A 21,925-nucleotide genomic window follows, 5' to 3' on the forward strand; every position below is an offset into this window, starting at 1 on the left:
TTTTTTGTAATTTGCCGAGAACCAGGTGAGCTCTAGCTCGCTTCGGAGCTTTCGAAGTCGCTTGTTCTCCGCAAATTCTTTTTAAGTACACCAGGATGCCCCGGATTTGCGGGGAACGGATTAATAGTTTTTTTTCTTTTTTCTCTGCTGATCACGCAAAACAAATTCGCGCGATCCGTATACCTCACCGCAGTGAGTGAATTGCCCAACCATGACGGCACCCAACCTCTCCTACAGCCTGGAATACTGGCAACAGGTTCACCCCAAGAGCCAGAAAACCTCAAGTATGGCCAACAATGTTCAAGGATATGAGAAGGCGGAGCAGGACCCCAGAGCCCATGGCTTTCCCATTGTGCTTCAAGGCGAGCCTGATCCATGGGCTTTGGAAAATTACGACTGGAGTGGTGACATGGCTTTGAAGCCTTCCAGCGATTTTGTCCAATCCTGGCAGCTCTATGATGGGCCCTATGCCGCAACCCTTGACGAAGAAAGGAACTTGGACATGGCAGGGTTAGTTCATGCTGAAGAGAGCATATGGAAGATTTGCTAACAAGTTGCCCAAAAGCTCCTGGATGCCTGACTACCAAATACCCATCAGCCCCTTTCCAAATTCAGATCAAGTAGAAAGGCAGAACACGCTGTCGCGCGTGGCAGCCGAAAGGGCCCTCTTCATGACTCCCTCTGTGCATGCTTTATCGGTGTCCACTTTTCCAGATTCACCTATATCCGATCACTCCAGCACACCCGAGAACATCCAGGCTCCCTACAGCCGATATGAAGACAGAGGCGCATCGCCGTTATCGGATGCTATGTCTGAGAGCAGCTCAGCTATTCATGGTCCGCTGGCAACAGGCTGGCTTCCGGACTGTACCGCTTGGAAGACAGATGATGAGGTCTGCCCCACGATGCTGGAAATGCCCGATGGCTCATCTCGCAAGACCTCCAACTGGCTTCCTGTCGACCCCGAGGCCGGCTTTACAATTGGATCGTGTTCATTCCCTGATGGTCCAGATTTCCATTTAGAGGGCCTTCATGATGTCCGGGAAGCATTTATCCCATCAGGCTCCTCTCAGTGGACATACACTGGGTGATGGACCTTCATGCCTTGATGAACAATTTCAACATAAGAAGAACCACAAATCCTTCACCCTCCCTCACTCGACAGCATCGAGCCTTAGCCCAAACACGCCTATTCCCGAGAGCTACATCTAGTCGCGGCGCACCAGACATCAATTCATTCTTCGGGGGATTGAACTGGACAAGCAGGATGTTTGAGTCTCTTTAACATGGCCTCGATGGTCACTCAAAGATTTCATGATAACCTTTTGTTACAATTAATCTGGAACACCAGACAGGTCGGCCACCATGATGGATATCTGGACTTTCAAGGCATTACAAGGACACTATCGTATGAAATGCAAGTCTCGAGAATACCTACGGTCAAGGAAATGAAGAGGCTCGGGCAAGGACAAAAATTATACCACACGGCCGAGATTGTCAACATGACAGCCTGCGAGGTGTGACCTTATGGTTCAATATATACAAAGCTGAATAGCAAGTATCAAGAAGCAGGCTCGAATCAAATCATTAAACTTCCCCATAGCTGTCAGTGAGAGATGAAAAAGGCCCGAGATATATGCCATTCCGACCCAGTTCTTCTCACATTGTACGGTATCCTAATCATGCGACGAGATCATGAATGTTGTGCAAAGCCATATTTCATTGAATGGAGATGCTATGAAAAGACGAAGGAAGTCAGTAGATTATATAGCTGATCACCGTCCATGCCTACCTGAGATGGAATGATGAGGTTGATTGAATCAATCCACGGGCGTTTACTTTGTTTTAGAACTGGCAACATGGGGGCCAGAACTTCTACTAATTATTCATGGAGAGGTGGTAGAAGTGACAACTCATCATATTTGCGGTCCTTATTAGTCTCTTCGCTTCTGTAAGATATTCAGTATTGCACTAGTCAAGGCAGAGAAGGACCTCGGCATTGGGTAAAGATCATCTAGGTTGTTCAAATACAAATTTGCATTGTACGAATTCTGGACATGTAATACAGACACTGCTGCATAAATGGATATCTTTTATTGGCATGTATGGTCTCCACTAAGTACTTTAAATACGAGATTCATTTTATTGCTACCGCTCGGCTCCTAATATGAAAGACGTCGATCATGCACTGTAGCGAATCACTGTGTAGGACTGTTTAGTATATCTTTTTATTCACTCCATTTTATCACATCTGAGCGTTGTCTGAAGAAGGCAATCAAGAGACTAGCCATTTATCTCAAGTTGACCTCGCATATGAAGGTTTTGTGCTCAAGATCCCAAACCTTGGAATAAGACAAGTCCAACATGTAGCTACGCTTGGAAGCTACACCTAACAAAAGACAGAGGGTCTGTAGGTACAGCTATGTGTGTATCGTTCACCCTGACCCTCGCTTTCATGGGTCTTGTTAATTGCTGATGGAATATGAACTTCATGATGAACACGGGAAATCCTAATGGATTCAAACCGCAAATGCTAGATGTATATGTATAGTTCTATCCATGCCTTATTTATCGGAATACATAAACTTTCATGGTGTAGACAATGGAAAAAGAAAATGTCAGGAGTACTAGGCGTAGTGAAATATGATTGGTTAATGAGGTGTGCAAGAAGTAAAATGATCTAGCTACGAGACATGTGGTAATTCAGGTGACCGGGAGTCAAATGACCTAGAAGTCATGCCTGAGAAATATCAATCTTTATGATACACTCTCTAGCCTCAGTTAGCGCCAGGCTGCGGGGCTTTGGTAGGCTTGACGCCCACAGTCTTCCAAGTCCACTTGTGGGGCTCGCTGACTGGTGTAGCACCGGGGCCGGCCTGGGAGTGGGCAGGAACATAAGGAACAGGCTGAACCTGTCGCTTGGAAGAGCTGCTGCTCAGCTTGCCGATTCCAGCATTGCTGAGAACCGAGGATCTCACCCGGCTGGCGCTCGTAACAGTGATGCCAGACTCGCCACTCGGCCAGCTAGACAGGACGGACTCGTCACTGGCTGAGAGACTTCCAGACGAGACCAGGCTATTGACAGCACAGGTTCGGCCGAGCTTAGAGTCACAGGTAGACTTATCACTAGAGCTCACTGCGTAGGACTCGCCGGGACTGCTGTCCGTGAGGAAAGGCGTGTCAACCTGGTGGAAGACGTTGCCTTCAATCAAAGCGTTTGTTCCATCACCGACATCGAAAGCATGGCCAGTGTTGTTGAACCAGTAATTGTTATAGGTGTGCCAGTAGCTGTTGAACTCGAGCTTGGGGGATCGACCCGAAGTATGATGGATGTAATTTCCGGTAAAAGTCACCTTATCATTTTTGCCGTATCCTAGACTAGAGGAAGTCATTAGTCCAAGGTCTGATAGTCGAAGGTCATGATCTCACATAGTCCAGTAGTGGTGGCCATCACAGGTTGCAGACCAGCTAGTCTGACCATCAAATTCACAGTTCGAGATTGTGACGCGGCCGCCTAGAACAAACTTGTCAACCTTCATAGACTTTAGACACAATTATATCAATACCTACTAGCCTTGTAACCCGCAACGAACATTTGGCGACCGATGAGGGAAATCTTGACATGATCGATCCAAATCTGGTCTGTGCCGTCGAGAGTGATGGCATCACCACCCCAGATATACTGAGGGTTCAACTCGGTAATGTGAATGTTTTGGATGATGACGTTGCTAACACCGTTCTCCATCCGCAGCCCCTTACCACGAATGACACCGGCGCTGCCGACACCCACGATAGACTTGTTTGAGGCCACATTAATACCTTCGATAGCCGCCTTATCGTATGCGCATGTTGTCGTAGGGTAGTCACCGCACCAGTCCGAGTCGTCGATGGCATTCTGACCAGAGCTTCCGCACGTGTTGGAGGAGGGAATGCAGCACTTGCAGTCGGTACATTTTCCCTGGCTCTCGAGATAGTTGAACTCTTTATCGATCAAAATCACCCGAGGGGTGCTGTCAGTCAACCACTCCGTAAGCTCCGTAATGTCACTCGGAGCAGCGGCGGTCGCATCACCACCACCCGTGGTGCCAGTTGCAAATCCGATTGCGGTGCCCGAGACTGCGGTGGCTTGAACAGTGGCACCCAGAAGCACAACCGCGGCCAAAAGCGACCGAGAGAGTGGCATGCTGTAAAGAATGGGAAACAAGAAAGGAATGACTGGACCAGCAGCTGGTTTCACCTTTTAAAACAGCAACAAAAAAAAACTAGGGAGAAAATAGCAAAGGAGAGACTGATTGCCAGCTGTAACCATGATTGAGAGATGTCGACTCAGTTATAACTTATTGTATGCCCCTAGGCCCATTTGCCATCGTCACAGATTGACAAACGATCTTGGCTTTGTTTGAACTTGAGTAGACCTGCAATTATCAGTGAGAGTCTATACCGTTCTGTGCAACTGGTTTGACGATCTTCTGCCGTCATTGCTTCATGAATACCTAATTTATATCGGTGGAGCCCCTGATCGTCAAGACACATCCCCGTTCCTTGATCAGTTCTCCCAGGTACTGTTGTTTCAGTTTAACTCTAGCTTTCAGGCCTTGAGGGCTCAAGGATCCACTAGCAGGTGGGTTTTTCATATGGTATAATAAAGTAGTGAATGTGGTAAAGATTGACACGGTTGAGAGTCGATTGTGTGTGGACATGTCTCAAATACTGCCATTGGGCCCACATTCTCCGAAAAATGACCGATGGAGAGTCTTTTCTGTGGAAGGCTCGCTATCTGATTAAAATCAACGTGGGGCTTTCACAGATCCGAAACAAAGATCCACTCGGTGGTTCGACTTGATGGAGGTGAGACCCGAAGGTTGACGTTGACGATGGGTACGGAAGTCCAGTAATACGTGGATCAAGGCCTTCAACCCCAAACGATAATTTCCACTATTCCTTAAACCACAATCTTGTCGAGATCAAAGATAACAAAACGCTAGGCATTCCAATCCTAACGACGATGACATTAAAGGTAAGGATCACCAAGACCAAGGAAACATTGAATTTCTTTCATGATCCTTCATCATGATTATATTATACAGCCCTTTGGAAAGAGGGCACTTTTCATCTATTTAATTGGAGATTGTAGTTATACATAATTGAATCGAAATGGTCTAGGCGTCGTGCTCGTCCAGATATCTTGCCTTGTGGATTTTGAACGCCATATCGCATGCCGCATTGTAGAAGGAATGGAAATTTTGTTCCACGGCGTCCTGGAATTCCCCTTCCACTGAGTGCATGGCGTCCTGGGGTATATCCATGTCGAGGGAAACTTCAGTTGATCTCGCGGCAAGGAATGGTCCACTTTCATAGAAGCGGTAGCTTAACTGTCTACCATCAAAGTCATATCGTCGAGCAGCAGCTCCTCGGGCGTCATTGAATGGCGGGAACATGTACTCGACAGGGCCAGCCTGGAAAATATTGTTGGCTAGGCATATGTGACCAAATGCAGGGAGAGAAGCGGATCTCTCGTCGCCTGATCGAGAGATGAAGGTGTCATGAAGGGGTTGTCTAATGCTGTTCAAAAGCTCTTCATACTCTGCGGGGTCCGTGGTAGTATCAGTCGAGACCTGGGAGTAGAGAGTGCGCGTAAAGCGTAGATCAAGTCCGGTTTCCGGGAGAAGATAGTCAACACTGTTTGTATCAATGACAAACTTGACCCTCTTGATGTCAATCGCGCCCTGGGACTGTTCCAAACCATTGGCAGGTCTGGGAACAAATTCCACGTCTAACTCTGGAAGATTACCAGACGATCCAGGGAATGGGATTAGCCGAACAACATGAGTCGGGACCCCATGCTCTGGATTGACTGGGGCAAGAGAGTCCAAGAAAGGCTTGATTCGAGGTACATCAGGTACAAAAGTTCGCGGCAAAGAAAGCTTTCCAAGCTGTGAGGCGCTGATCACTGTCTCGTCAAACGCAGGCTTCCGGCCAAATAGACACCTTCCAACTGCGACGGTCACCGATTCATGAACGACGGACCCACCGGGAGACGGTGGCTTTGCACCGGGTCGGTTCCGAAGCAGCTTGAGCAACTCGTCGGAGAGCCGACTTTGGTGGCCGTCAAAATAGGGGGTCGGTTGAGTTTCGGTGGCAGTGGTTTGAACCGCAGGCATCGCCCATCGGAACCAGGATTTTTGTCGATCAAACCAGTTGGCACTGGCCTCGGGGGTATAATCGTATATATTTGCCGGCTCGGAGGCTGAGAGGTATGTGGAGAACGGTCGGGGTGTCGAATTGGCATCATGAGCTGCTAAGCCTAGTGTCCTCCGGGCATCCTCGGCGCCCTGTTTGTTCTCGATGAGATAGAGAATCTTCGCTGGAGCCTGCATGGCATGTTGGTCTATGGCAACACTGTATGTTTGGCAAACCCAGTCAATGAAGCTCGGGGTAAGCCGCGAGCCAGCGGTGGCGAAGTCAATCCCAACCTCTTCCTCCCGAATTCTAGTGGTGGCATCTGAGATGACTTCGAGAGTTGATTCGCAGGCGGTTTGGGGTCCCGTAATTCGCACCAGCCCTAGAGACTGAGTGATGTCAATACTAGACTTGTGGAGGCTGGCCACTTCATCGAAGGAGAAGTCATTGGCTGCCAGCAGTAGGTTGATGTGAAGAGGAGGTAGACTAAGATCCAACTGGCCCACCTCATCCATGACAGAGAGCTGCCAACATTCTCGAAGAATACGTTCCACCAACACAGACTTTTTGGTCTGGTTTCCCTGCCGCCGGCCGTGCTCCAAAAACACGGATGTCCCCGGTCGCCATGCCCCAATGTTATTTTCAATTGTGGAGTCGCCGTCGTTATGTTGAGCCAGGTAATCAGACAGCTGCACGAAGGTAAAGGATGATTCCACGGTCGAAAGAAGGTCCTCCCAATTGCGGGCGGGCAGCTTTTGTTTAGGTCGATAAGTCTGAAGACTTTCCAATCTTTTCCAAACCAGCTCCGCGGTCATGATAGATGCCTCATCAGCGAGATCGTCTAGGATCGAGGAGAGTGAACCTTCACCCTCTTGCGGTATGGGTCCTCCTCTCTCAAAATGTTTGCGACCGCGCCTCGCCTTCACGTCTTTGGGAGGTACGAGAAATATTTCACCGGGTTCACCGAGGGAGTCTACCCCAATCGGTACTTTCGAGGCTTCTTTGCGTTTCTTCGGCCAGCGGCGGGTGGTTTTGATCGACTGGCTGTTCAGGTTGGCATGCTCCGGACGCGTGGGTTGGCTATCATCGGAGGACGAGCTTTGGAAACGGGGGGTGAGTGTTCGGATGCATGGTTTAACGGGTAGTCTCTGAGGTAATGGAGAGCCGAAGAGCCCCAAAACTCGCTTGGGATGTCGCATCGTGTGGGCTTCAAAGATTCAGGTTACCGTTGATTGCGACCAGAATTTCTGGGGAGAGTGGCGCTAGGCTGGAATAGGAAAGGGTGCCTCAGATAGTCGTTATCACGAAAATCACGTTGAGCTGATCCTCATGGGGATTGAAATCCAAAACAATTTGCTTTCAGCTTTGAGTCTTCGGAGGTAACCCATGTAGTTTTAATGACCGAATTCCTGACAACAATCCCAGAACCCTTCTCGGGCGCCTCATCTTAAGGGTCCCGAGTCCCGAGGGCCATGTAGACCTCTGTAAATACACAGATGGCGTTGGAGACGAGCGGAAATGTTATCTATCATGAAAAGGAGGTAACCTTCCAAGGGTAATCACTAGGATATAAAGGTGCACATAAATACACCAAGAACCCTGGCCTTATTCTTCGTAGCTTCCAACTTCCAAGGTATGAGTCCACAGAATGACAACTAGACAACGAGCACTTGAGGATTCAACAGATTAGAATACTAGAACTTGGTAGAATGTCTGCTTAGTAACACTGCCTGAAGTACTCTTCGTATCAAGCACTTGTATGCTAATATGCTTAATGTGCCTTAAGCACCGCCATTGGCGGCACATTTCAACATCCGAACCATGAATGATGCAATTGATGTTTGCAATGCCCTGATTGGTCAATTGATCTAGGTACCAAGCCGATGCAGTGTCACCTGAAATATTTAAAGAATAAAATCGACGATTCCGTTTACTATGCTCCGTAGTAATTTGACTCTTGCAACATCCTATGGACGATGAATTTGGTGGAATAGGGATGAATGGTATTTGGCGGACAATTCGGCTCCAGCCGATCCGGGGATCATTCCCCAGAACTTGCTTTGACCCCCTCCAACCTGGCAATTTCTGCGATAGCCATGCCACTCCCGATAGCTGCTGCTTTCCAGTATGACAGAATCAAGTGCTCCGTTGCCGTCTTTAGAAAGACCCATCAGTGCTGTTTTGAGGGAGACCCGACCACCGTCTCCGCCTCATCGGGACGATCGCGAAGCGCTCGAGCTACATGAGATCCAAACCCGCGAGGATAACGAGTTGGATTATTCCTCACCATCTGCCTCGTCCGGGGACGAGTATCGAGTCACGACCCGGCGAACGATATCTCGCGTCACGACCCAACGCTCCCACCACGATCGAACGGGGCTGTGGAGCCGCATCTGTCGACTTTGGACCCATAATGTCACCCTTACGGTGCCGCGGAAAAGCAACAGGGACCATTATGGTCAGTATATCACCCACATCATGCAGAGCATCAGTGGTTGGTACTGATCGGAAATATAGCATTGGAGAGAACATTCCTCGCTTATATCCGTACCTCGGTGGTTATTGCAATGCAAGGGGTGGTGATTGCGCAGCTGTTCCGCCTCCAACGTGCCCCATCGGACGAGGACCGGCTGCGATTCTACCAAGTCGGCATTCCGCTTGCCGTCTCTTGCTACGGCGTGGCTGTTCTCGTCGCCCTGATCGGGGCCTTTCGATTTTGGAGACAACAAAACGCCATTTCTCTAGGGAAAATTCATGCCGGAGGCTGGGAGCTCAATTCAGTGGGGATCCTACTTTTTGCGGTAGGTTACATCTCCTGTGAATGCTTGGGAGAGTCTCACATTGACTTCGTCTAGATCATTTTGGTCACCTTGGTCATTTCCGTTGCCATCATCGTTGAAATTGACAATGCCCAGGCCACTTTACTCAGTCGCATATTAAGAAGGTGAAATGGTCGATGCACCAACAATCTGACACTCCTCATAGGGTCCTTACGGGGCGAAGGATTTTTATAACGTATTTTGATGACCGAAATGAAATTACAAATTAAATTCACACTGCTCCGATTTCCTCAAATGAGGCGACTTGAATTGGGTAAGGAGATGAGTAGAACCCGGCTTCCCCTTTGCTAACTGTGAGGGGGAGGATGAGTATGCCAGAGATGGTTTAGGTGAGATATGGATTATTTGCATCAAAAGTATTCCATGGCTTTGCAAGGGTTCGCACTAATTTCGCACAATCCATACCGGACAATTCATACATAAAATCCAGACCCATACTCGAAAGTTCAAATGCGAGAGTCGCCCGGATGCAAAAGAAAAGATGCCAGTTGGCAACATGTCACATATTCCATCAAATGTTGGCACCTCCATTGAGCGGCAAGATTTGACCTGCATACCAATTAGTCCGAATCCCAGGGGCCAGGGCTATGTTTCTGCATTTTGCAACTTACCGTTGATCCATTCCCCTCCTGGACTGGCCAGAAATGCCACGACTCGGCCAATGTCGGCCGGCACGCCGCACCGCTTTAAGGGACTACCGCTGGCTAGAGCTTGTTCGATCTCCTCGAGGGATGAGCTCTGGTCGCAGCCAGGCGCATAACGCCACGAGTTCTTCAACCACATATCACTCTTCACGCCAGCTGGGGCGATGGCGTTGACGGTGCATCGCTTCTTCCCGAAATCAGCGGCAAAGCAGCGAGTGAAGCCCTCGATCGCACTCTTGCTGCCGGCATACAAGGAATGACCCGGAACACCGACTCCCGCAGCGATCGACGACATCAGCACCACTCGGCCGCCGGGCTGGATGTATTTATAGGCATTCTGAGCCACGAAGAACTGAGCACGGGTGTTGAGATCGAACACTTCGTTGAAATCATCAAGGGTGGTATCGGCGAGCGAGACAAACTTTTCAGTTCCAGAGTTGGAAACAACAATATCAAGTTGCCCGAAATGCGCCACGACTTGCTGAAACAGGGTCTCAATCGAGTCGACTTGGGTTAAATTGGCCTGGAAAGCAGCCGCGCGGTTGCCCATGGCCTGGATCTCCTGGACAATCTTTTCGGCAGAGACGGGGTCCCGGGCGTAGTTAATAGCCACCGAGGCACCTTTCTTGGCGAGCTCCAACGCGATTCCCGAACCAATACCCCGACTGCCACCGGTGACTAGAGCAACCTTGCCCGCCAGTTCGGCAGGGCCAGTCTGGGATAGTGGAGCAACCATGTTGATGAGATTGCTGGGCCTGGGCGAAAGTGGAATTGTGTAATGTGAACAGATAGTAAAATGGAGAAAGAAAAAAAAACTCTTTCAGGGCGACAGGACGTAGAATATATTTCGAGTCGAAAGCATAATTACAGCCTGAACATTTTAAATGAATGCAGCCTTTCGATGTTTTGTAAAGGTCAACCTGCTTTCGAGTAGTTGATGGTCTAGGGCGTGGAATGATTGCCGCATGCGGAAGCGCCTCCACGACAGCCGGCTTTACGCCTGGCCATCAGGTCACATCAACAGGGTCATGTTGCATTCCTTGTATCCAACAATCCTATTTGTGGTTCGCGCTGCATCCGGAAGGTTGAGTTGTGGCCACGAGAATCGATAGATATACCCCCAGAGGTAATACTTTATTTTGCGCTCCCCTTTAGTAAATTATCGATCACCCAAATCATTATGTCTCCTGCTATTAAGAACCAAGAGCCTAATCTGGACATTAGCTTCCAAGGTTAGTATCAAAATTGCAACATGCTATTTGATGGTGCTCGCTAACCATTGCAGACTACCTGGTCTTGTCAAAGCTCGTTTTCGACTGGGCAGATAGCTATGATGCCAAGGTATATGACCGCTAGCAAAGATAAAAGGTCATTAGGAACTAAAATCGCTTGCTAGGACTGGGATCGTCTGCGCAGCATAATTGCTCCAACTTTGACGGTAGGAAATGATTTACTTGTTCACAATGACAAAAAAGGCTGATACCCACAATTATAGGTGGACTACACCAAGATTGGACTCCGAAGATGGGACGACATGTCAGCGGATGATTATATGGCCATGGTGACTCACCCTGGATTTCTGGGTGACCCCACTGTAAAGACACAGCACTTGCTTGGTCAAACTTGGTGGGAGAAGATCTCCGACACTGAGGTTATCGGTCATCACCAGCTTCGTGCAGCGCACCAGGTGTATACCGATGCGGATTTAAAAGAGGTCAAGCTTCGTGGGCACGGCCACGCCACCAACGAGCACTACTACCGAAAGGTCAACGGAGTGTGGAAGTTTGCCGGCCTCAAGCCCAATGTGCGGTGGAATGAACTGCGGTTCGACGATGTATTCAAGGGTCTGGACTGATGGAGAATCATGTTGCACATGTCGTGGCAAGGCTGAGTAGCTAGCCGCTGAAAAGCAGGCGGAGTTTGACATGCAGGCAAGAACGCTTGCTAAATCAAGTTCTTGGGTAAATTTGAGAATCTATCAAATCAAGTCTATTACACAGCTTCATCCCAATTAGCCCCAGAACGCCTTTTGCAAAGCATCGCACATCAATGTGATACACCTTTTCCCCTCGGAGAGTACGCCGTCCATCGCGAGGAATGGATGTGGCATGCCCTTCATCACCTGTAAGTCTACCGCCACGCCCGCCTTCTGAAGCTTCTCAGCATACTGTTCGCCCTCGGTCCGCAACACGTCCAGCTCGCCCACCATCACGAGGGCAGGGGGAAGCTGCGACCAGTCATCGGCGTAGAACAAGGGACTAGCCTCGGGGTTTTTGCAATCCGCTTCGTTTGGCAGGTAATGGTCACGGTACCAGATCATCTTCTGCGAGGGAAGGGCGGCGGTGTGTTCGTAGCGGCGATACGACTCGTTATTTTCCACGGTGGCGGTATTGTCTGTGACGGGGACCGAGAGTAACTGAGCGGAGAAGCGGAGTGGGGGGGAAAGGGTCAATGCCTTGTGGGTCATGATTGCAGCCAAGTTTCCACCGGCCGAGGACCCGCCTGTCGCGATTTTGGACGTGTCGATTGACAGCGCGGCGGGTCCCTCCGCCACCAGCCAGAGCAGAGTTTCCCAGCAATCGTGAACTGCTGCAGGCCATGGGTTTTCGGGGGCAAGACTGATGGTTTCCAGGCCATTAGCTCTAATCTCTCATCAATCTAAGAAGAGCTGCTACTCACCGGTAATCCACAGTCACCACCACGCAGTTACCACGCACGCAAAGGTTGGAACACACCACATTTTCGGTGTCAATATTACCAAGGACCCAACCGCCGCCGTGGAAATAGAGCATGACTGGCCATCCACCAGCGGGCACTTCGCCCTTGGGTGTAAAGCAGCGGACTGCAACTGGAGGTCCTTCGGTCTCTCGTCGCACAATAGTAAGATCATGAGTCTTGCCAACCTCCAGCATTGGGCCCGCACCTGGGATCAGAACGCCACTGGTCCGCGATGCTGCAACGGGCTGGAGATGCACCTGTTGGTTGTTGATCACATGCTGGTTATAGAAGGCGACGTACTCGGGATCCAGTAGATCTCGAACGGACTCATGGAGCGGATAAGGAGGCTGTGTGACACCAGCAATGGCAGACATGATGAGAAGAGTGCAAGGGGGATGGTAGGGAAAAGGAAAAAGAAAGATGAATAAAGAAGCACATCTCACATCCCTTGGGACACATGTAATACCGTAATTTGAATCCCGCGCAGAAAGGCCCCCACGCGACGGGTGGGATGCGGGGATGAACCAAAAAAGGTACGATAAGACTTACCAAATTCAGTAGAGATTATCGCGAATGGAAGGGGAAGGGTCTTCTTTACACTGTAACGTGGCGGATGAGCTTCGAACGTGGGACTTTCAACGTCAGTCTTCCTCCGAGCGTGGGATGAGACTCCTTTTTATTTACGAAGTTTCCCATAATGGAAGGCCATACTACTATGCATTGCTTCTGTTAACAAGGCTTTCAAGATGACTACCAAGATTGCAGTTCTCACTGACCAGGCTCCCAAGCCCCTTCCCGGAATTTACTCACAAGCCATCATCGCCAATGGCGTCGTGTACTGTTCCGGAGCCGTGCCTATGGATGCCACCACTGGCAAGCTCATTGACGGTGATGTGAAGGCGCATACTGTAAGCATCGAAATCAAGCCAGCTTAAGGCTTACATGGGCTAATACGGGGCCTCAATGTAGCACCAGTGCATCAAGAACTTGACTCATGTCCTTAAGGAGGCAGGCTCTGACATTACCAAAGTGGTGAAGGTCAACGTGTTTCTCTCCAATATGGATGACTTTGCCGATATGAACTCGGTGTACACGCAATACTGGGGCGATGTGAAGCCATGTCGCACGTGAGTTGTCATTTTTACCCCTTGCATTTAAATGTGTCCCGCTGCTAACAGGATGAACTATGCAGGTGTGTTGCGGTCAAAACTCTGCCACTCAATACAGACGTGGAAATCGAATGCATTGCTGTCTTGTAAATGATGGTGGGTGAACAGCAAATCTAAATACCCAGATTCCCAGAAGGGAGGCTTGTATTTACAGTGTCTGGTCATGAGATGTTCAAATATCAATGAATATCGGTGTCAGTAGTTCGAACAACCGACCTAGCGAGGCTATTTTAGGGGGTGGGTAGCGAGTCTATGCATTTGAAAAACAGGGGCCGAAAATCTGCATTTCATTATGTCCACCTAATCCATCAATTAATATCAGACTGGGTCGTCAATTATCAGCTAGCTCAGGGCGGAATTGGATCAAAATCTCTTCCCCCCTGACACGGGAATTAAACCACTGTTTGATCTGGATTGATTCGTCAAAAACTTTCGCGTCACAAAGCAGATCTGCCTTGACGATTCTGAAGATTGCCATTGTGACCTCAAGTGTGCCTAGATTCTGCGCGATGCATGCTCTAGACCCCTTGCCGAACGCAAAGAAATGGTCGAGCATGTCCTGTGTGGGATCCAGCCATCGGTCAGGCATAAAGCAAAGTGGGTTCGGGAAGATTTTCTCGTCTTGGTGCAGTTGAAATGAGGCAACCCCGACACTTGTGCCCTTTGGGAGGTGATAATCGTGATAGGTCCAGCCACCAACGGGTACTGCTCGGGGGAGTCGGATGGGGTTGGCCCATGATAATCGTAGTCCCTCTCTAATCGTTCCACGAAGATAGCTACAGGTCATAGGATCTGCACCTTTCGCAACAGTACTTTGTATCTCTTCGCGAAGTCGACGGTATCTGATCGGTGCGTTAGAGCGGATTTAAGGGTTATCAATTGACTCGAAACATACATTTTCGGACATTTGGAAAGATACCACATTATCGTTGCTGTGTTCATACTAGTTGAGTCGGTGCCAGCAAAACAAAGGTCCTTCACTTCGATCTGAGACTGGAGAGATGTCTGCTTCTCCAAAAGGCGGCTTTGATAACTCCCACTTTTGGGCGTTGCGACGGCTACAAGTTGCCCCGTAAAGCGGTCTATTAGATCGAACGCTTTCTTCGTCATGTCAGTAGATGTCATCCTTTCCGAGATTGCCATTATAAGGTCTCCTATTCTCCCGGGAGCGAGGTTGAAGAATGCACCGACGCCGACATATGCGTCCACAAAGGGAGATGCGGACATGACCCCGGAGTCCTCATCGAGAGCCCCATAGCGATGCTGGAACAGATACACACTAATGGCATCGATGGCCATGCATCGGCAAATATTTAACACGTTGACTGGTTCTCCCTTTTTCGCTTCAAGTCGAAGTCTGGCGATGAAATCGTCAAAAACCTGTGATAAAAGAGGTTCGGCTTGTCGGAGGGAAGCGGTGGAAAACAGTGATGCGACAGCCTTGGCTCTTGTCGCTCTCTCGGGAAGAGTGAGCGTGGAAAATATGGTATTGTGACCGTCGATATCGAATTTGGAGTACACGTCAGACTTTGGGAATCCGCCTCGAGCGACGTAAACTGGCTCGATGGCATCTGCGTTAGAGATATCGACGTCATTGGGACCGACGCGCAATACCGGGCCATATCTGCGATGGAGACTGTAGACGGCCGTGCACTCGTTACCGATATAAGTATGATAGGCAAGCCATAGTGAGGTACATGCCGCAATTTTCGGTCCGGGGATTTTAGATAAAGGATGACAGTAGAGTCTATAAACCCATTTGCAAATTAGGCCAATGAACACCAGTGGTACCACCCATAAGGCTGTGCTCAACGTCATGATGCTATTCTCCAAGTGGTTGCGGGAAAAGACCAATCTTTAAACAGGCAAGTGCCAGCGAATATAGATAAGATCTTGTTCGGATCGGCCGATAATCAATTAGGTTTGTCATGTTTTATCTCAGAATCGACGGTATCTCCGATCCAGTCTGATTCGATCATTTGCTCTTATCTAGACCCCACCCTTGTCATGATAAGGGTTCATGATACTGAGTACATAGATTCAAATATTATATTCCCCGCACCCGCGGACCTCCATGATTGACAACAAAACGCTACAATGGTGAAAGAGGTGTTCAATACCTCAATCGACGAAGATGTCGCTCTCGAACATCTTGGGTACCAACAAGGTAGGACAGACCAAACTTAATCACTGCAAGTTCTGGCACTAAACTGCGAATGTTAGAGTTCAAGCGCTCTTTTGGCTTATTTGATATGGTGGGCTTTAGTTTCAGCATTGTAACTTGGTAAGAAGTCTTGGTTGCCCTTCACAACTGAGCTAATACTCGCTTAGCTGGACAGCCTTGAGTGGAGTATTCATCATTGGCGTCGAGGCAGGCGGACCGCCGGTGATGATTTTTGGTTGGATAGGGGTTTGCGTGGTCACACTGTTTATTGCGCTAGCCATGGCGGAGATGTGTGCAAGATGGCCAGTCAGTGGAGGCCAGTACTCGTGGGTGGCCATGCTGGCACCGCCCAAGGTATCCCGACAATTGTCTTACATCACGGGATGGTTCATGCTGGTTGGTTCGTTTTTCTGACCCTTGGTCGGCTCGCAGGAGCTAATTCAATTCGTTCAGGTATATTGGCGATGGGTGCGGTGAATAATTCCGTGGCATCCAACTTCATTTTGGGCATGGCCAACCTGGTTTTCCCTGACTATACTATCGAGAGATGGCATACGGTTCTAGTTGCATGGGCTGTGGCACTCTTTGCTTTAGGTATCAATCTTTTTGCGCCTCATGCGCTCCATCGCCTGTCACGCATGATTTTGGTATGGAATATTGCGTCGTTCATTATCATCATTATCACGCTCCTCGCGACCAATGATCATAAGCAAAGTGCAGACTTTGTCTTTGGGGAATTTCGCAACACGACTGGCTTGGGTGCGGCGATGGCCACGATCGTGGGGATTCTACAGAGCTTTTTCGGCATGTGCTGCTACGATGCCCCCAGCCATATGACGGAAGAAATGACTCATGCGAGCCGCGATGCTCCCAAGGCCATTATACTGGCTGTCCTTATGGGCGCTGTGACCGGCTTCTTCTTTATTCTCACACTTTGCTTCTGTATGGGTGATATTGACAGCACAGCAAACTCCACCACTGGCGTCCCGGTCATCCAGATCTTCTATGATTCAACCCAAAGCAAAGCAGGAACCTGTATCCTAGCAAGCATGATGACTGTCATTATTGTCGTGGCATCTGTGAGTCTTGTGGCAGAAGGATCGCGATCCGTGTACGCCTTTGCACGGGATCAGGGATTGCCATGCTCCAGGGTGTGGTCTAAAGTCGAGCCGAAGCAGAAAATTCCCGTATACGCCATTTTCCTTACCTTGGTCGTCCAGCTGGCTCTTAACGCAATCTACTTTGGTACGGTGACGGGATTTGAAACGGTGATTTCCATTGCTACCACGGGTTTCTGTACGTCACACCTCTTTCGTAACAGGAGTCAAACATGCTAATGCAGGAATCCTTACTAGACGTCTCCTATGGTCTTGTACTATTGGCACGACTCCTTGGCTACATGTTTGGCCATCATACATCCACCTTCACTGGACCATACTCGCTTCCATCATCCGTATCTATCGCCTTTAATGCGATTGGACTCATTTTTCTGCTGTTTGGCTCCATCACCTTCAATTTCCCCTCGGAGGCTCCAGTCACTTCGAGTTCCATGAACTATACCAGTGCGGCCATTGGGCTTGTGACGCTGCTCAGTTTCGTGACCTGGTTCACCACTGCGACCAAACACTTTTCTGGGCCATCCGACGTTATGGATCTGGTTCCTCAGGAGGGAGATACTGCTGCAGGGTCTGCCGATGTGATAGACACCAAGCCAAGTAAATAAATATGGAGAACCTGTATAGAATATCGCATAATTGAATATTGTACTACGTTGACTCCTGCTTTACATGAGACCCACTTCAAACCTTTTTCAAGGAATGATGTCAAGTTCCCTAGCAACCAAGACCCACTTATGCCCCGCGATGACAGCCACTCACGATGATGATGATTCTCGTCCATTCCACGGTTCCAGGGTTCGACAGAGTATGACATGTAAACATACTCATGTACATATTAATCAGGAAATAAACGAAGATAAAATAATACCAACTTCAATCACCAAAGCCAGGAGCGGTCAAGGGTGGAGGTAAAAGCCCTGCGAGTGGTGCAACGCTGACCATTCTGACGAAGCCCATTGCCCCTTTCGCGGTCGCACTACAGCCCGTGACCCAGATAGCTGCAGCTGAGGATCCAGGATTGTCCCTTTGACTGCCAATCCAGGTGGGATCGGCGTCCGCCAATCTGCACTATTACATCTCGATCGTGCCGATCCCCACCAACTCGACCGAACCTATGGTGAACGATGGGGACTTGCTTGACCCAACCCCCCTCTCCCCCTCCGATGATTGGACCAAATACGATCTGTTGATCGTGGCACCCACACCAGCTGAAGATTGGTGGATTTGGTGGAAGCTGAAGGTTTTAATGAGGTCTTTGCTCTCCCCACTCCCAGCTGCGGGATAGCTTTTTACCTCTTTTTCTCCTCCACACCCTTGTCCACGGTCCCAGCTTTGAAGCTTCATCTTGTGGGCTTTCCTGTGCTTTGTTCAATAACATCGTATCTCCTCCAGCCATGCCTACCGAAATTCCTGGCCCACCCGGCGTGCCCGTTCTGGGCAACATCTTCGATGTCAACCCAAATGAAACTTGGAACTCTCTCAATAGCCTGGCCAGCAAATATGGTATGCTTGGGACAGTCCTCGGGCGATGAGATTGAATACTAATCCTTCGACTAGGTCCCATTTTCAAGATCAACGTGTTGGGTCACCAAATCGTCTTTATCTGCAGCGTGGCTCTGCTCGAGGAGATTTGCGATCAAACCCGATTTCGCAAGTGTGTGACCGGCCCCGTCGTTGAGATTCGGTATTCAGTTCACGACAGTCTGTTCACCGCGTATGACGACGAGAAGAGTTGGGGAATCGCCCACCGGATTATGATGCCACACCTTACCCAGGAAGCGACCGATAGCGTGTATAAGGATATGATGGAGGTCGTCCCGGACCTGACCAAAAAGTGGAGCGCAGGCACCAAGCAACGTGTGAAGGCCAGTGACGACCTCGATTTGATTCTGTTGGCTTCGTGTATGAAGTGTTTCTTTAACGAGCGGGTGCACGTGCTAGGTGAGAAGGATGAGGTTCAGAAAAAGGCTTGGGATATGGTCCAGGGATGGGAGGGTGCCACCATGGAAGCAATGAAGCGGCCCACTCGCCCGAAGGTCATGAACTGGCTATACCAGGGCCGATTCTCTAGCTTGACCAAAACCATGCGCAACTACGCTACCGACATTGTGAAGCGCCGAAAGGATAGCCCTGAGCTGGCTCGCAAGGATATGTTGGATGCTCTCTTGAATGGTGTCGATCCCGAGAGTGGCCTGAAGCTCAAAGATTCTCAGGTGCTGGACGAGATCGTCACGATCTTTATTGGTGCTGCTACGGCCGCCAACCTGCTCACTTATGCGGTATATTACCTTAGCAACAACCCCGAGGCCCTGAAGAAGGGCCAAGATGAGATCGACTCCGTCGTGGGAGATGGTCCCATTGACCTTTCCCATTTGAAGCAGTTGAACTACGTCGAAGCCATTCTCCGTGAGACTATTCGTCTGTCTGCCACCGCACCCGGCTTCAACATTGAGCCTATTCCGCCTAAGGACAAGAAGGACAAGACCCCTGTGCTCCTTGGAGGTGGCGAATATCAGATCCCCAACAACCAGCCCATGATTGCCATCTTAAATGCTGTTAACCGTGACCCTGCTGTGTTCGAAGACCCGTTGGCATTCAAGCCCGAGCAAGTAATTGGGGACAAGTGGGACAAACTGCCTGCCGCCGCTAAGAAGGGCTTCGGTAACGGCAAACGCGAGTGTATTGGCAAACTGTGGGCCTGGCAGTGGTCTTTCTTCACTCTAGCCAATATTATCAAGGACGTTGCGTTTGAACTGGAGGATCCAGACTACAAGCTCCATGCGAACGGTGCTTTCAGTATCAAGCCGATGGACATGTTCGTGCTTGTGAGCGGTCGCCAAAAGTAGACCTGTCGCAACCGCATGAAGAGATAGAAGAGGTGTAAAAGGATCAATGCCAAACCCCAAAAGGCGAGGGTTGGCCCATTGAATATTGGATATTGAGCTAATTAGCGGATACGAACCTGTCAGTCACGAAATTTTGTCTGTATAACTTAGTTATGACCCAATGATCTCGGAAAGAAAACCCTTTGCACTGAGTGTAGCACAGCTCAGGTAGATATAGAGTGTGGGCCACCACTGTGATAGGAGAGACTCTTGGAAAGGCTCAAGTGCCATGGAAGCATGTACGAGTTGGATGTTTAGGCGAAGTACTCATCGATGTTGTTGGCTAGCTACTCGGTGCTCATTGAACGCCAGTCGTTTAGATACGAGAGAACTATCGCAATGATATCTTAAATTCAGCTCTCGGGGCCTAGTCAACTCTCTATTCAATTCTTACAGGAAAGGGAAAGGGAAAGGGCAGAGCGGTTGCGAAAGACTGATGCATACTCAATGATTCTCAAAGTCATGGGCTAGAGGTTAGGGGTGCTTGAAAACTTGGCTGTCAATGTTGTCAGTCCAGCCTCTCACATGGTGTAAGTAAATATAGTATGAGGTCTTACACATCTCCCATTCACCAGTCTCGAACGACTGGAGATAAACGCTCACAGAAGGGCTGTTATTGCGGTAGGAAAAGGACACCAATGTATGGATTTTATTCAGACGCTTCAGATTTGCCATTGGACTTCTCACAGTTAGCACTCATCAACTCGAATAGTAGTTGCAGAGTGATGCCAGAGAGACACTTACTACCAAGAACGTAAATCAGTCTCATAGGATTGGGCAATCTTATTCCAGCCTTGCTTCTGGAAAAAAGTCGTCAATCCCTTTGTCAACTTTTTGTCCCGACTTCCGAACGTCTGAAAGTAGATCTGCGGCTCGGGAATAGGATCGTCTGCGTGAAGAGTAAAGTCGGCCATAAGGGGGAGCTGCTCGTTGACAGGATCATTGAGAGACAAATAACCCACTGGATAAGAGCAGAACTGTGCGGTCAGATTGATAAGGTTCCAGAGCTCATGCAATACCGAGAGCCCCTCCACCGTGGATTGATCATTCCTTCGGCCTCCTAGCGTCCACAAATCTTCCAAATTCGTGAGCGTGACCATGTCTTCTAGAAGATAGATCTTGATGCGCGACTTCGAGGGTTCCGCCAAATCACAAGATAAAAGCCGGGGCTTAACAGTGCTATTGGGAGCTCGAGACTTCAAGTACTCCTCAAGAACTTTCAAAGGAGTTGATATTCTGGGATAGGTTTGGGCCAAGTCGTGGGCTGCCTCAAAGATCAGGTCGTGGATCGACTTTTTCGCCACGAGTGATTTCAAAGCGGGATACATATAGGCCTTAAGAATGAATTGATCTTCACCGAGCTCCAGGGAAAGTTTGTTCTGGGTCTTGATCTGATCCCCGACCATATCGCTCGCTAGAAGAAAAGCAGATTCGTCCGAGTCCAGGGTAAGAGCTTTTTTGAAATGAGTGAACCATTCAAGATCAATGCCCTTTTGAGAAGCCATGAGGTGCTGCAAAGCCTCCCAAATGGCAATAGTATTGAATGGGTCCTGTGAGGTCCCCGTTGTCCAAGAGATGGGCTCATAGGTGTAGCTGACAACATTATTCGAGCAATTGAGGCTCAGCTCAAACGGGGTGCCATATCGAGTGAGAATACTCATCCAACGGGGACGGTCATTCACAGGGTAGGCCCCTAGCATAGGGATGATCGCTTTCTTGTAGATCTCGAGGTGGTGGCTCTGGCTCCGCTGGTTGTAGTTTGCGGACTGTAGCATATGGGCAAACATAGGAGCTGTGCTATGCCACCATAGCTTTTGGTTTTCATCGGAGAAGTCCCACAAAGCACTCAGGCTTTGGTATGCCTCGGTGTAGGATGCGTTCGTCATTTCTTTGGCAGTGGGTAATTCAAAGGAGGAGATAGCTCTTGAGTGAGAAGAGAGTCGGTGTGGTAATATGCCTAAGTTGGAGAGTCAACTTGGACGTGTCACATTACAATATGAAGGTAGGAGAGAGGAAGCGGGGTGATGCAGAGCGATGCAGAGCGATGCAGAGTGAATGAGACTAGTCGGGGCCTTTTATCACATCGCTGCCGATTAATAATCGTGGTCCAATGAAATCTAAGACCAATCCTCGATTTACTTTTTCTCTATATCGAAGGTCCATATTTGGAATGGGCCGGGAGCTGTCTCCACGATCTTCATCATTTG

The 21,925-nt window shown here is 49.3% G+C and overlaps 12 protein-coding genes across 12 annotated transcripts; 6 read left to right on the plus strand and 6 right to left on the minus strand.

Moving 5' to 3' along the window:
- Positions 1 to 211: 211 nt before the first annotated feature.
- Positions 212 to 1,091, plus strand: N7503_009342 (uncharacterized protein; the record flags this gene model as incomplete). Its single annotated transcript, XM_057068889.1, has 2 exons — positions 212 to 510; positions 566 to 1,091. 2 exons carry the CDS (start codon positions 212 to 214, stop codon positions 1,089 to 1,091), a joined length of 825 nt encoding a protein of 274 aa, XP_056919744.1.
- A 1,686-nt stretch (positions 1,092 to 2,777) lies between these two features.
- N7503_009343 (polysaccharide lyase family 1 protein) lies at positions 2,778 to 4,183 on the minus strand (the record flags this gene model as incomplete). Its single annotated transcript, XM_057068890.1, has 3 exons — positions 2,778 to 3,378; positions 3,430 to 3,514; positions 3,571 to 4,183. 3 exons carry the CDS (start codon positions 4,181 to 4,183, stop codon positions 2,778 to 2,780), a joined length of 1,299 nt encoding a protein of 432 aa, XP_056919745.1.
- A 976-nt stretch (positions 4,184 to 5,159) lies between these two features.
- N7503_009344 (putative respiratory complex assembly protein Rmp1) lies at positions 5,160 to 7,379 on the minus strand (the record flags this gene model as incomplete). Its single annotated transcript, XM_057068891.1, has 1 exon — positions 5,160 to 7,379. The coding sequence occupies one exon, from the start codon at positions 7,377 to 7,379 to the stop codon at positions 5,160 to 5,162; it is 2,220 nt and encodes a 739-aa protein (XP_056919746.1).
- Positions 7,380 to 8,307: 928 nt separating this feature from the next.
- N7503_009345 (YidH family protein) lies at positions 8,308 to 9,128 on the plus strand (the record flags this gene model as incomplete). The annotated part of the gene is made up of 3 exons (XM_057068892.1): positions 8,308 to 8,638; positions 8,698 to 8,981; positions 9,036 to 9,128. The coding sequence occupies 3 exons, from the start codon at positions 8,308 to 8,310 to the stop codon at positions 9,126 to 9,128; spliced, it is 708 nt and encodes a 235-aa protein (XP_056919747.1).
- Positions 9,129 to 9,531: 403 nt separating this feature from the next.
- Positions 9,532 to 10,400, minus strand: arp2 (hydroxynaphthalene reductase arp2; the record flags this gene model as incomplete). The annotated part of the gene is made up of 2 exons (XM_057068893.1): positions 9,532 to 9,569; positions 9,632 to 10,400. 2 exons carry the CDS (start codon positions 10,398 to 10,400, stop codon positions 9,532 to 9,534), a joined length of 807 nt encoding a protein of 268 aa, XP_056919748.1.
- Positions 10,401 to 10,844: 444 nt separating this feature from the next.
- arp1 (scytalone dehydratase arp1) lies at positions 10,845 to 11,519 on the plus strand (the record flags this gene model as incomplete). The annotated part of the gene is made up of 4 exons (XM_057068894.1): positions 10,845 to 10,896; positions 10,950 to 11,005; positions 11,061 to 11,102; positions 11,160 to 11,519. The coding sequence occupies 4 exons, from the start codon at positions 10,845 to 10,847 to the stop codon at positions 11,517 to 11,519; spliced, it is 510 nt and encodes a 169-aa protein (XP_056919749.1).
- Positions 11,520 to 11,675: 156 nt separating this feature from the next.
- Positions 11,676 to 12,756, minus strand: N7503_009348 (alpha/beta hydrolase; the record flags this gene model as incomplete). The annotated part of the gene is made up of 2 exons (XM_057068895.1): positions 11,676 to 12,282; positions 12,344 to 12,756. 2 exons carry the CDS (start codon positions 12,754 to 12,756, stop codon positions 11,676 to 11,678), a joined length of 1,020 nt encoding a protein of 339 aa, XP_056919750.1.
- Positions 12,757 to 13,128: 372 nt separating this feature from the next.
- N7503_009349 (putative L-PSP endoribonuclease family protein Brt1) lies at positions 13,129 to 13,641 on the plus strand (the record flags this gene model as incomplete). The annotated part of the gene is made up of 3 exons (XM_057068896.1): positions 13,129 to 13,290; positions 13,352 to 13,509; positions 13,575 to 13,641. 3 exons carry the CDS (start codon positions 13,129 to 13,131, stop codon positions 13,639 to 13,641), a joined length of 387 nt encoding a protein of 128 aa, XP_056919751.1.
- Positions 13,642 to 13,882: 241 nt separating this feature from the next.
- Positions 13,883 to 15,369, minus strand: N7503_009350 (cytochrome P450; the record flags this gene model as incomplete). Its single annotated transcript, XM_057068897.1, has 2 exons — positions 13,883 to 14,393; positions 14,447 to 15,369. The coding sequence occupies 2 exons, from the start codon at positions 15,367 to 15,369 to the stop codon at positions 13,883 to 13,885; spliced, it is 1,434 nt and encodes a 477-aa protein (XP_056919752.1).
- A 279-nt stretch (positions 15,370 to 15,648) lies between these two features.
- Positions 15,649 to 17,438, plus strand: N7503_009351 (uncharacterized protein; the record flags this gene model as incomplete). The annotated part of the gene is made up of 5 exons (XM_057068898.1): positions 15,649 to 15,718; positions 15,775 to 15,835; positions 15,883 to 16,115; positions 16,169 to 17,011; positions 17,071 to 17,438. The coding sequence occupies 5 exons, from the start codon at positions 15,649 to 15,651 to the stop codon at positions 17,436 to 17,438; spliced, it is 1,575 nt and encodes a 524-aa protein (XP_056919753.1).
- A 770-nt stretch (positions 17,439 to 18,208) lies between these two features.
- Positions 18,209 to 19,679, plus strand: N7503_009352 (uncharacterized protein; the record flags this gene model as incomplete). The annotated part of the gene is made up of 2 exons (XM_057068899.1): positions 18,209 to 18,336; positions 18,391 to 19,679. The coding sequence occupies exons 1-2, from the start codon at positions 18,228 to 18,230 to the stop codon at positions 19,677 to 19,679; spliced, it is 1,398 nt and encodes a 465-aa protein (XP_056919754.1). The 5' UTR covers positions 18,209 to 18,227.
- A 506-nt stretch (positions 19,680 to 20,185) lies between these two features.
- Positions 20,186 to 21,604, minus strand: dmaW (tryptophan dimethylallyltransferase fgaPT2; the record flags this gene model as incomplete). The annotated part of the gene is made up of 3 exons (XM_057068900.1): positions 20,186 to 20,214; positions 20,276 to 20,397; positions 20,463 to 21,604. The coding sequence occupies 3 exons, from the start codon at positions 21,602 to 21,604 to the stop codon at positions 20,186 to 20,188; spliced, it is 1,293 nt and encodes a 430-aa protein (XP_056919755.1).
- Positions 21,605 to 21,925: the final 321 nt, after the last annotated feature.

Source organism: Penicillium pulvis (assembly GCF_028828015.1).
Source record: "Penicillium pulvis strain IBT 33274 chromosome Unknown contig_7_segment1_segment0, whole genome shotgun sequence".
Classification (NCBI taxonomy): domain Eukaryota; kingdom Fungi; phylum Ascomycota; class Eurotiomycetes; order Eurotiales; family Aspergillaceae; genus Penicillium; species Penicillium pulvis.